The sequence below is a fragment of the Culex pipiens genome, chromosome 1 (assembly GCF_016801865.2).
Source record: "Culex pipiens pallens isolate TS chromosome 1, TS_CPP_V2, whole genome shotgun sequence".
Lineage (NCBI taxonomy): Eukaryota > Metazoa > Arthropoda > Insecta > Diptera > Culicidae > Culex > Culex pipiens.
The window spans coordinates 74,928,707-74,942,593 of NC_068937.1; the positions used below are offsets into that span (position 1 = coordinate 74,928,707).

A 13,887-nucleotide genomic window follows, 5' to 3' on the forward strand; every position below is an offset into this window, starting at 1 on the left:
AGTTAAATAAAAAAATATTGGCAGATAAATTTCCATTGCCGAGAATAGATACGATTTTAGACCAGCTAGGAAGAGCTAAATATTTTAGCACCCTAGACTTGACATCTGGATTTCACCAGATTCCTTTAGAGGAGGAATGTAGAAAATTTACTGCATTCTCCACGGATACTGGGCACTTCCAATTTTTAAGATTACCGTTTGGCTTGAACATTAGCCCAAACAGTTTTCAAAGAATGATGACCATTGCAATGGCAGGTCTCACTCCTGAAGTAGCTTTTATTTATATTGACGATATTATTGTCATAGGATGCTCAATGAGACATCACATTAAAAATTTAACTACTGTTTTTGAAAGATTGCGACATTACAATTTGAAGCTTAATCCTTCAAAATGTAATTTTTTTTAAATCTGAAGTAACTTATCTGGGGCACAAAGTCACAGATAAAGGAATACTCCCAGATGATTCTAAATATGAATCACTGGTTAAATATCCAGTGCCGCAGAATGCTGACGAAGTTCGAAGATTCGTCGCATTTTGTAACTACTATAGAAAATTCGTTGAAAATTTTTCAACAATTGCTCACCCTTTAAACCAGTTATGTAAAAAGAATTGCAAATTTGACTGGTCTGTTCAGTGTCAACTCGCCTTCAACACACTGAAACACAAACTACTTTCACCAAAAATTTTACAATACCCTGATTTTGCCAAAACTTTTATTCTCACAACGGATGCTTCTAACGTCGGTTGTGGAGCAATTGTATCCCAAATTACTAGTGAAGGCGATCGACCGATAGCCTACGCTAGCAGAACTTTTACACCTGGTGAGAAAAATAAGTCTGTTATTCTCAAAGAACTAACAGCAATCCATTGGACAATTAACTACTTCAAACCATATCTTTACGGAAATAGGTTTGTAATCAGAACTGATCACAGACCACTTGTACATTTATACGGAATGAAAGACCCAACATCCAAATTAACACAAATGCGTTTGGATTTAGGAGAATTCAATTTCGATGTAATATATATACCCGAACAGACGGTAATAACTAAATTCAAGCCATTTCAATAACAAATACGGTTAAAATAACAGAAAGTGTTATGGAATATTCTTGCAAAATCCATTTTTGCATAAGAGTTCAATAATAGTTTATGTTATCATAACAAAATTTGTTATTGGTCGGATATTGTTTGAAAGCCAAAACAACTTTGAAATAACAATTTTTGTTATGGAAGAATAACTCCAATTGTTATTAGGATGATCGGATTAGTTGTTAAAATAACAAAAAATAATAAAAAAGATTTGTTCGAAGAATAACTTAAAATGTTATTAGTCTGTTATTACAATAACAATTCAATAACAAAAAAATCATAACGGCGAATAACAAATCTTGTTATAAATAACATAAAATGTTATTGGCCTAGTATTTTCCAATATCAAAAAATGTTATTCCCGCGTTATTTCCGTCTGCTCGGGTAGCTGGTAAGGAAAACGTGGGTGCGGACGCGCTCTCACGAATAGTTATAACAAGTGAACAACTACAAAATATGCAAATGCTCGTAGTAAACACGAGATCAATGCAGAAAACGAAAAGCATGCAAAGCACGCAGGTTGATACTACCCAGTCAAATCAATCCGAATTCTGAAACGGAATCTAATTAGAATCGCATACAAATTCCGTTTCAAACGCAACAACCGGTTCCGTGTTCGAACCGGTTGTTGCGTTTGAAACGGAATTTGTTTACGATTCTAATTAGATTCCGTTTCAGAATTCGGATTGATTTGACTGGGTAGTATCACCTATCAAGCGGCTTATACAGTTGAAAACATTAATGGAACGAGAAAATTATGCGCTTTACGTGTTGTCAATAACACTTTACAGATCTATAAAAACAAAAAAATAATGATGAAAATCCCATTTCAGCCAGAAAATGAAAGACCAACTTTAGAGATGACTCTTTCAAGGCTTGAAAAAGAATTAAAGAAAATGAGAATCGATCGAATATCTTTTTCAACGGAAGATGAAATTTTCAAAAAAGTAACAACTTCTACATTTAAAATTGTAGCTAATAAAACTTTGCAAAGTCTACAAATCTTAATATACAAACCACCAATGTATGTAGATAACATAAATAAAATTCAAGAAATCTTACGAAATTTCCACAATACACCGACAGAAGGACACGTAGGACAAACTAAAATGTACCTACAGATCCGAGACCTGTACCGGTGGAAAGCAATGAAACGTTCTATTACACTTTTCGTTCAGGCCTGCGAACTGTGTAAAAGAAATAAAATTGTACAACATACTAAAGAACCACAAATAATAACAACAACTCCGAGTAAACCTTTTGAAATCATTACAATAGATACAGTAGGACCCCTACCAAAAACCAACAACGGCAACAGATATGCAATAACAATTCAGTGCGAACTAACTAAATATATAGTTCTTGCACCAATACAAAAAAAAAGAAGCTAATACTATAGCAAGAGCCATAGTAGATAACTTCATCTTAAGTTATGGAAAATTTTTGGAAATCAAAACCGACCAAGGTACTGAATATAATAACGAAGTTCTTAGTCAAATTTGCAAACAATTGGAAATAAAACAAACTTTTGCAACTGCCTATCACCCACAAACCATTGGTGCTCTTGAAAGAAATCATAGGTGTTTAAACGAATACCTACGATGTTTCGTTAACGAGCATCAATCGGATTGGGATGATTGGTTGAAATATTATCAATTTAATTACAACACAACTCCACATACTATTCATGGGTACACACCTTATGAATTAGTGTTCGGTGTTAAAGCAAACTTACCACATAGCAATAATCAAAGAAATCTAGATCCAGTCTACAATTTAGAAGCATACCACAATGAGTTGAAATTTAGATTACAAAAGAGACAAAATTTAACAAAGTCAATATTAGAACAGCAAAAACAAGAAAAAACTCAAATTTGTAACAAAATAATTAATCCTATCCACATACAAATAGGCGATCTGGTTTATCAAAAAAAGGAAAATAGGAGAAAACTAGATTCATTTTATCAAGGTCCATTTAGAATCACACAAATCAGAGATCCGAATTGCGAATTAGAAGAACCTATAACAAAAAAGAAAACAATAGTGCACAAAAATAGAATAATCAAATAAACCACCGAGCCTAGCATCAACAATGCAGGTAAATTTTTCCCAGCAATAGACTGCGGAAGTGAAAAATTCGGATACAAAACAACATACACATACACATACACATACACAATGTAACAAAACACAATGTAACAAAGCAAACACACAACAACAAAAATTCATAAATATATCAAATAAATTGTAAATGGCTACTGGAGAATGGCAAAGAATAATTTTACTTCATAAAACTATTCTTTTAAAGGGGGAAGGTGTAATAGTCTGAACACCACTGCACCCATTCACACTTAATTTCCATTTTCATTACCATGCCCGGACCTCGCACAACAAGACCAGGTTTTGTCTTTCAAAACACAAACCCTACCTGGCTGTAGAGCCCACACACAGTTAAAACCACTTGGCGCAAGCATAATTGCTGATGCTTGCGTATAGCCTTTTTCGAACCATATTTCGGTTCATCGACAATTGGCCGGGACGCTGACTCCTGCTGAGCCAGCGCAAGGGTTCAACCCAGTACAAGCCAACTCCAGAAGTCTATACTGTAGCACGTAAGTGTCACCACTCAAATTACATGTGATGCAACAAATTTGACTAGTATAAATACCCGAGTTCAAATAAACAAAAAAGAGTCTTTTCGGCTGGAACATCAAGGCGACTTGTCTACTTTATTTCGAGCTCCGAGCTGGTTACTGCTCCTCGCAGTCTACCACACCTTGGATAGCTCTTAATGCAAAGAAAGTCCCTGCAGGTTTCCCCGCGGTTCTTACGCCTCGCACTGTCGAACGTTTGAGATATTATAATAGAAGCAAACACCAGACGGATCCTTGATCTATCTTAAGACTCCCAATCCCTTCAGGCAAATCAGGGATCAGAGCGTATTTAATATGAGAAGTATACAACATGTTTTATAACCTTCAGATGGCCGACTGGTTATAGTCCCAGACCATCAATCCAAAGGTGTGAGTTCGAATCCCACCTGATTCTGTTTCGTTTTTTTTTTTGTTCATATTCAAAGTTCCAATTCCTGATTTCAAATTTCAAAGGTACCGACCGGGATTTGATCCCTGAACCTTCTGCTTGTGAGGCAGAAGCCGTAACCATTAAGCCACGGAGCCGGTTAGCTCGACAGGTTCGCCAACTAGTGCTCCGAAAACAGGATGGTTCTGAACGCTTCCAAGTGCTCGGTTATCTCTTTCACACGCAAGCGCAACACAATTTCTTTCCACTACATACTTTCAAATATCACCATACTTAGGACCTCCTGTGTGAACGATTTAGGTGTGATGCTGGATAGCAAAATGACGTTTGCTGACCACATACACGGAGAAAAAAGAGTTCCAAAAATCGTGAACAAGCGTTCATGAAATTCGGAACCACGAACAAAGTGTTCAAATTCCATGGTACGATTTTGAAAAACGTACCATGAAATTTGAACACTTTGTTCGTGGTTCCGAATTTCATGAACGCTTGTTCACGATTTTGAGAACTCTTTTTTCTCCGTGTACGTTCCAAGGCTTCCAAAACTCTTGGCTTCATCTTTAGGATAGCTAAAAACTTCCGGGATTTAGGCTGTCTCAAAGCTCTTCATTGTTCGTTGGTCCGCTCGACTTTGGAGTACTGTTGTATTGTTTGGGCTCCCTTCTACCAGAACGCGATTTAACGCGTGGAGTCGGTCCAGCGGAAGTTCGTTAAGTACGCGCAACGTCACATTATCTGGCCTGATCCTGCCAATCCACCGAGTTACACAGAGCGCTGTAAAATGCTTAATCTCGAACTTCTTACAGTAAAGCATGACGTTGCCAAGGCGACCTTCGTTGCAGATCTCCTTCGATCGTCCATCGATTGTCCTGCCGTTGTGCAACTGGTAAACATAAACACTCGCCCTCGCGTACTCCGCAATCACTCGTTCTTAACTGTCCGCAGGGCTCTCACAAACTACGGGCAGAACGAACTGGTTTCCAGTATGTGTCGTGTTTTTAACATGTGCTCAGATCTGTTTGACTTTGACATCTCCCGTGACACAATCAAAAAACGATTCCTTAATCACCTGAAATCCCATCCCTAACCTGACGATACACACGTAGATTTTAGAACTGTGATATTTATGTTAATTTATTGAGTAAGTTTTAAGAGTGACCCGGTCTTGTATCATTTGAGTTTTGTGTACTTGTTGATGCGATAAGATGAGGTGGTTTTGTGCCTTTTTGAGAAAGTGTCTTTTATCGATAACCAGACACAGCTCAAGGGGGCTTTTGTCCACCTCCAATAAAGAAAAAATAACAAAAAAAAAATAAATAACAAAATAACCAGGGTACATCACAAAAGATAGCCTTCTCAGGTGTTCGCAGAGAACTTAACCCAATGCCCATTGGGCAACAAAAAAAAACAGTTTTGGTATCAACAACTGACGGAGGTTACATCCACATCGATAGGTCTTCGATAGTGGGTGAGCGTGATCACACGCACACCACAGGATCTACGAGTATCGATTCTACATCAACAACGATTGTTCTTCAACGGTGGGTGAGCGTGGTACGCTAAACACAAGCTGTCATGGTCAGGGACTGTGCAACTACTATCAACAATCAACAGTATTGGTATGCGAACTCTGGATTCAGCTGTAGGAACCAAACAGCTGCTCTTGGCTCTCTTTGGCAAGGAAGAACATGAAGGGTACTTGGATTGCAGAGGTGCAACGGGCACCAACTGGTCGTGTACGGATGTTACAAACACTAGGAGTTGGATAGGGAAAGGCACCAATTGTACACACTTATCAACGCGAAAGGGTCGCTCGGAAATGGAAAACACAAACATTAGGGTCAGCCATCCCAGTCGAGGAGGACTTTTGTTTATTTTCAGGAATTGAAGTAATTTTTGGATGGGTGAGAATGTTCGGGAGTAGCCCTTCGACACCCTCAGGACTACATCCCTGGTTTTTACCACTTCTTCGCTCGCTGATCAAGACCTGGCGATCAGCTCGTCCACGGTTGAGCCAAAGGACGGACTCGAGCACGGATGACCGTAGGAGGGAGCGAGAGGAGACTGATAAGGGCTGACATCGCGATCATCATCGGCTTATCATCGTGGTCATAGACGGCGATCGGGGGAGCGGACGTCTACTCCGATTCTCTCTGAGAGGATCGGAGTAGAGGTCATCGCACGACCCGTTTTCTCAGGTCACTTGGGTTCAAGATGACCCACCTAAATTATTAAAGCTAGTCAATCTTTGCCAGCCAGAGCGTCAAGATTGGACCAAGGGACGCGCACGGTGCGCGCTCCCTGGCAAGAATATTTCTAAGTCCTGTAAATATATGGTGTTAGGAGAATAAACGTTCTTTTACTGTTCAGTGTAAATTTTTGTGGTGTACTTATTTTTACGGCCGCAAGCGCTCCGCCCTGGAGAATTCGACGTTGACCAAGGATTACCAGCGTAAAACAGCCCATCTACAACCTCCCCCCCCCCCCCCCTCATCCGGTGTTGGGACCTGCCGCCTGACCATCCCGCTATCGAAGGCTTCTTGGTGGAAGGCGCGGTCCTATCATCTAGACATCTTTACAATTCACTCAAAAAAGAACGCCCAAGAAGCAGCGAATTGATGTTACCGTTCCAACTTTTTTGGGGATATGGGTGTAAGAATTTCAAGAAAGTACCGCATTAAAAAAAAACTTACCCAGCTTGGTGTTTTCATCCCTGATTGCAGCTGCTCCCTTTTCCATAACAGGAATGTAGTACCACCTTTTCTTAGGTTCGGTGAAGCATTCAAAAAAGTTGTTTTTGGGAATATTTTCATTCGTATATCGGCATTGCGTCATTCGATCACAAACAGTTTCAATGAGTTGGTTTACTTCACTCTCGGCAATTTTGTTTGTGTCTAACGTGAGTAGATAACGTACAGACATCTCAATTCTATCAATGAATTTGAGCCCAACGTTATGGCAAATACTAACGGTGTTTGTTGATTCTGCTGTAGAAAAGGTAAAACGGGGACCGATTTCAAAAAGCGTTTCATGTTTTAGTTTTACACTGAGATGCGAATCTGTTGACAGATTGTCATCACCCTGGGGTCCTTTCAGTATCCAACGCAGCAGTTTCAATGATTCGGTAGACAAAGCACTGCTGTTCGACACTTGTATGTGATAACATTTCTCCGCTGATAAACTAGTGACATGAGGATTGACCTGCGAGTAGAAAAGCAAAATTGAATTAACTGCCTGTGCGGATCAATAAAGGACCGCACAATCTGCTCCAACCTTCCATCGGATGGGGAAGTCGGTCGGTCCCGGCCTTGGTTGTTGTTAGGCCGTTAAGTCATTCCAGGTGTGGGAGTCGTCAAAAAAAAATCAAACCATCCACATTAACGACCCCGGGTCTTTTGTGGTCTCTATTGCAAGTTTCTGCTCGAACCTAGGAGTCCGAAGGCTTGAATGGGGAGAGGACCCAGACCTCTTTCTACTCCAAGTAACCTTCCACCCCAGTGTTTGAACTGACGACTTTTGGATTGCGAGTCCAACCGCCGCCAGCGATTCCACCGGAGTAGGCTTGGTTTGGTGTGTGGTTTGTACTTATGGCATGGAGACGACTCCTACACCTGGAATGACTTAACGGCCTAACAACCAAGGCCGGGATCGACATTTTACTTCCTCATCCGATGGAAGGTGTGGGAGTCGTCTCCCTGCTTTTTTTTAAATTTATATTTATTCAGATTTTCTCTTCCATGTACATTCATTCAGTTAAAATATTATTGAGTGTCCAATCACAATCGATGACTTTTCACCTCAATTTTAAATACTAGCAACTTTCATATATTCATGAAATATTGTAGCTTTCGCTATTCAGTGATTTCAAATGTAGGAGGTCCTACATGTACAAAAGGAAAAAGGGATACCTTAAAACTAACTTATAAACTATATAAAGAGCGGATCAATGCAGCTGAAGACTGCAATGATTTCTGTCGAAATGCATCAATTACCTTATTGGACATAACATCCAAAGTGTCGACTTCGGCTAATTGATGAAGTTCACTGGTGCTGAACCAGGGAGGAAGTTTCAGAATCATTTTCAGAATTTTGTTCTGAATCCTCTGAAGTTTTTTTCTTCCTGGTTAAGCAACAGCTTGTCCAGATCGGCACAGCATAAAGCATGGCAGGTCTGAAAATTGGTTTATAAATTAACAGTTTATTCTTGAGACAAAGTCTAGAATTCCTGTATATAAGTGGATACAAACATTTAGAGAGTGAGTGTGCGTGCTGCCGAAAGCAATTGTCTTTTTCATCGTGCATCGTGATTTTGAAGTTTTCTGCATGAAAATGCTGGACTGCGTGGGGAAAATGTCGGAAACGTCGCGAGTGTGTTGAGGGATCTCAGAAAACATGGAGTTTTACGAAGTTTTGCCATAAGTAGTGATTTTTAGTGAGTTTTCAATCAGTTTGGAGCACTCGCTTGAGGCCGCCATGATGGCGCTACGCCATCCGGAATGTTTTCGACGGTCATGCTGTAGTGTGTGTGTGATACTGCTGCTTGTTGTAATTGTGTGGCCAAAAGTGTTTAGTAGAATCGCAAAAGAAATCAGTACCGAAACCGCGGGGGAAAGAGTGAGACAACAAATACTCCAAGCCTGGATAAATAAGTGCCTTTGTATTGGTGAAAGTCTGTTGACAGCGCTGATAAGTATCGGGGAAGATTCGCGAAAAACGAAACGAAATGAGCAACAAATTGTTAGCAGTTAAAGGTGTGCGCAATATTGGATTGCGCTAGTGTTAGTGGATTGGAATATTCAGGCTGGTATGCAGAAGGAAACTCTAACGGCAACGGAAGGGGACGTTGGAGGCAACCTGAATTTGCTATGCTGAGTTGCAGCGTTTGCTCGGCTCAGGCTGTGCGTAACCGTAGAGTAGAGCCTGTGTTTACAGGAGCTTTCCAATCCGAATACGGCTGGTGCATTACCTGGCGATTGGTGAAAAAGCGTTCTCTGACCTGGCTTGCCGAGCCAAAGGTGGTGAGCGAGAGAAGACATAAATCAGAACGGTAGGGACTAAAGAAGCTGTTATTGGAGGTAAGATTTTTCCAGTTTTCAGAGTGTGTTGGCGTTCTGTTCATTAATCAAGGTCAGTCCACTCTTTTTATTTCTATCATATTTCTGTGTGCGTTTTGCGCTATTTGTTGTTATACTCTAAATCATTTTTTCATTTATCAGCTGAATCTGATTGAAATTTTAATGTTTTGTGTGAATCAAAAATTTGTATTTTCATAATAATTATTTAAACATTATCTCATCAACAGAGAGCGAGTTTTGGCGCTATAACCATGGCAAATAGTGTCCAGGGCATTTGTGGAAATACAATGTCCCATCCTCGAGGGTCCCGGAGCACCAAAACTTCTTAGCATGGTGCTCCCAACGATTCATTGCTCTAAAAAAACAGGAACGTGAGCGGGGGATCCCCACGTTTCTTCCTCCCCTGTAGATTCAGAAATGTATTGTTGTTTGAACACTCGTGCTCAAACTCAATTCAATTCAACGAATCATCTTTGCGGTGAACTTTACGCAGTTGGCCTGGCCGCTTTAACATTTGTGATGTTTCAATGCAATTTAATGCAATGGGGCACTGCAATTGTTAATAATGACAAGAGGATGCTAGGCGTTAATCAACCTAAGGCATTTTCCAGGATGCCCTCGAAAGACTGGCTGCGCTAGGGTTAGATTAGATTAGATTAGATTAGATATAAGTGGATACAAACATTTAATATATTTGTTACATTTAACCTGTATACTTTCAATGTGATCCTTGTAAGTAAGGTTTTTGTCAAAAGCAAGTCCAAGATATTTCACTTGATCCTACCACTTTAAATTTACCTCATTCATCTTTAAAATGTGATGAATTTTTGGTTTAAGAAAATCAGCCCTTGGTTTGTGAGGGAAAATAATAAGTTGAGTTTTTGTTTTTGCAAATAGTAATTTTTCATTCTTTCAAATAAGAATTGAAAATATCCAAACTTGTTGTAATCTTCTTGTGATGATACGAAGGCTTCTACCTTTGGCGGAGATGCTTGTATCATCAGCAAAAAATGATTTCTGACATCCTGGGGGCAAATCAGGCAAGTCAGAAGTAAAAATATTGTATAAAATTGGACCCAAAATGCTTGAGGGACGCCGGCACGTACAGGTAGTTGATAAGATTTGCTATTCTGATAACATACCTGCAGAGTACGATCCGTCAAAAAATTTTGAATAATTTTCACGATATAAATCAGAAAATTAAACCTTTTCAATTTGGCAATCAAACCTTTATGCCAAACACTGTCAAATGCTTTTTCTATGTCTAGAAGAGCAGCGCCAGCAGAGACGCATCGAGCTCTACAGGCTCAATAAAAACTCCTTACCTGCTCTGTATGGTAGAACAGAGTTAAGCTCTGTATGCAGCGACCAGCTCTGTATGGGGAAACATAATGTTGATTTGCATATATCTCAAAAACGATAAGTTTTAGAAAGTTGACATGTTCTAGAAAGTTGCTGGTACCAAAAGGTTCTATATTATTGTCTCAGACGTCATTACAATTTGATTGATTTTAGCTGTGCAAAACAAGAAAAAACTATTTATTTTCTAAGATACAAGGTATAGAATATTTTTGTTTTCGACAAATTCGCTCAGCTATCAAAAATGAACAACTCTCTCGAAGACACCAAATCTTCATTAGATACCGAAATAAAAAATAAAAACTATTTTTATAATAAATACTGCTTGCGACAAACACAAAGCGACCGCGTCGTAGGCACAGGTAATATGAGGCATGTTTGGTAGAAATCGTCTGAAGTGAAAACTAGTATAGCAGAGTGTTCATAGAGAGTTTTTATGTTAAATGCTCTCGTCTGGATGGTTGAAAGAAATTTCAGATAAAATTGTACAAATTTATAAAATTATATTCTTTTTATTGTACTGGTAAGTAATTATGATTAGAAACAATAAAATTATTTTACTGCTATTTTTATGTTTGTCTTGACAAAACAAATGTTTAACAAAATTACAAGTTTCGTACAACAAATTAAGATACAAAAACAATTTCAAATACGCATGTTAAAAAAATTAAAACAAAATCTTCTAACAATTCTTTTAATTTTATAAAAAGAAAATCGGTTAACATATGTTTAACCTTATAAAGATTTCAGGAAACTTTGCCATTTTATTTAATTCAACAGATAATAAACTATAATATTCAAGCAAGATAACCATTGGTAAGCTTAATGGGAGCTAGAAAGTTTTTCAAACAGTGAACGCATTGAAGAGTTTTTAGCTCTAAATTAGAGGTGGGCAAAATCGCTCTTTTTTAGGAGCCGCTCATTTTCGTTCGCTCATTAAAAAGAGCCGCTCTTTTGAACGGCTCTTTCGCTCTTTTTCAAAATTTGGATGAAAAGGTTTTTTTTAAGAATCGTGTGATTTTATAAGTTATTTCACATTGGACTTTTATAAATTATTTGATAAAAAAAAATAAACTGAAAACGAGAAGATGCCCTTGAAAACCATAGGTCTTGGTGGTCTTCATGTCAAGATTTCTACTCGAACCTAAACATTCGAGTAATAGAATGGCATCCAAACTTAAATCTTAGATGCCGGAAAAATTGCTTGTAATTTTAAAATTGTATTAATTTCTACATTAATTGAAATAATGCTAATATTTTATTTGTTAATTTAATTTAATCGGTCTTTATCGGTGAAAGTTGACGCAAATTTTAGAAGAAAGATAATGAATTTTTTTAGGTCGATAGGTCGACTAAGAGTTAAGAAGAAGATATAAAGGACGGAAAACTAAGTCAGCGAAGGGCCATTTGAGGAAGTATGTGTGTGTGATCAAGTCTTTTAGCCTTCTAATTTGGCTCTGTACAAGTACTGAGCGAAACACACAGTAAATGTACAGAGACAACTTATTCCTGCAGCGTCATCCATATGACTCTCGGACGGCCAAAAGAAATGATCGCACACCGCCTATACATTCAACCGGGGTACGGTTGTACGCCGGTAATGCAGTACGGCTTTGTCTTGAATACTAAGCTACCAGAGCAAGGCTCAAGACACATCCCAGAAATATTCGAACGCAATAAATGTCATCGGTAGAACCAAAGTAACGTGCCGGTTGTATGTATAGGCTGTGTGCGATCATTTCTTTTGGCCGTCCGGGAGTCATATGGATGTCTCTGTACATTTACTGTGTGTTTCGCTCAGTACTTGTACAGAGCCAAATTAGAAGGCTAAAAGACTTGATCACACACACATACGTCCTCAAATGGCGCTTCGCTGACTTAGTTTTCCGTCCTTTATATCTTCTTCTATGACTCTTAGTCGACCTATCCACCTAAAAAAATTCATTATCTTTCTTCTAAAATTTGCGTCAACTTTCACCGATAAAGACCGATTAAATTAAATTAACATCAGTTCTCGGTGACCAAAACAATATGGGAATATTTTATTTGGAGAAAATATTCTGTGAACTTTTTCTACATTCTGATTGAATCGATAAAATATGCAGTATTCAGTATTAAGTACATTTTTGGTAAGATTTTAACAAATCATTTACTTTTGGGATTAATTTTTATATGCATTGACATTTTTGAAATTGCATTTCCAATTCTAAAAAACAAATTTAATACTAATTTTTTTTTGAAAATTCAATAAATTATATTTAAATAAAAAATCATGCCATCTTGAAACGGTTCTTTCAAAAGACCGGAGATTAAAAAAGAACCGCGGTTCTTTTTTTGTGAGCCACGGTTCGTTCGCTCTTTTCAGTGAACCGGCTCTTTGAGCGGCTCGCTCTTTTTTTGTCCACCTCTAAAATGCTCTCTATGGAAATTTGCCATTTTATTACCTGTATTCTTAATATTTTTTTATTTTAGTTAATATTTTTTTTTAGTTAAAAAAAAACTGGATTTTTCGACGCGCCACGCGCAAAAATGGAAAAAAGACGAAAACGGGAAAAATCTACTTTTTTCACTAAAACTGCGATAACTTTAAAATTTCAGCGATGGGAGGATCGAAGTAGCCATGCGCGAGATCGGACGTGAAATTTGTTCGGTGCCGAAAATTTGACGTTTTTCTTCGGTTTAGAGTTATTTTTCATTGGCAAATTCCAAGAAAGTTTCTGATGATTTTTTTCGGAGTTGTTTTTGCTGTAAGTGAATCTACAAGCTGAAAACAAAAGTAAAGCTCTGCATGATTTTTTTCGTGTGGCGTAACGGGAAGGATTTCCGTTTGGTTCCAGCCGTTCCGGCAAGGCCAGAAGTTGTTCACAACCCGCGGATGCCTGGATCCGATGATGTTCTAGTGAAGCAACAGCATTGTATTCGATGTATATTCGGTTTGTCGAATGCTTTGGAGACCCTTGGTGAGATCTTTCCATACGTTTTGTTTTTGCTAGATAATTCATATTATATTCTATTTATTAAATGCAATATCCTTCCTACTCCACCCCATCTACCATGTCCTTAATCCAAATTCTACCCCCCCCCCCTCCTCCCTCTTCCCCCTCCTTGAATAATAATAATTACTTGCCAAATTTACACTTACACACCCAACCACAACTCATTCGGAGCGTTTGGTACGGTATGTCCACGCATCCTTCCTCCCCTGTTGATTCTGTGAAATGTGATCCGTTCTCAGAATCTGTCTCTGCGGTTAATGCAACGCAGTAGGCCTGGCCGCTTTAATTTTTGCAATACATGTTCGGGGTTACTCGGATGTA

At 38.5% G+C, this 13,887-nt stretch overlaps 1 protein-coding gene across 2 annotated transcripts in view; it reads right to left on the bottom strand.

Annotated features, from left to right (window-relative positions):
* The window catches only part of LOC120428165 (phosphoribosylformylglycinamidine synthase), a 114,839-nt gene that overhangs the window by 80,454 nt on the left and 20,498 nt on the right, over positions 1 to 13,887 (bottom strand). For both annotated transcript variants that reach the window (XM_039593146.2, XM_039593145.2), the window contains exon 2: positions 6,830 to 7,337. In XM_039593146.2, coding sequence (XP_039449080.1) covers positions 6,830 to 7,337 — 508 coding nt within the window. The remainder of the gene's footprint in view (positions 1 to 6,829; positions 7,338 to 13,887) is intronic.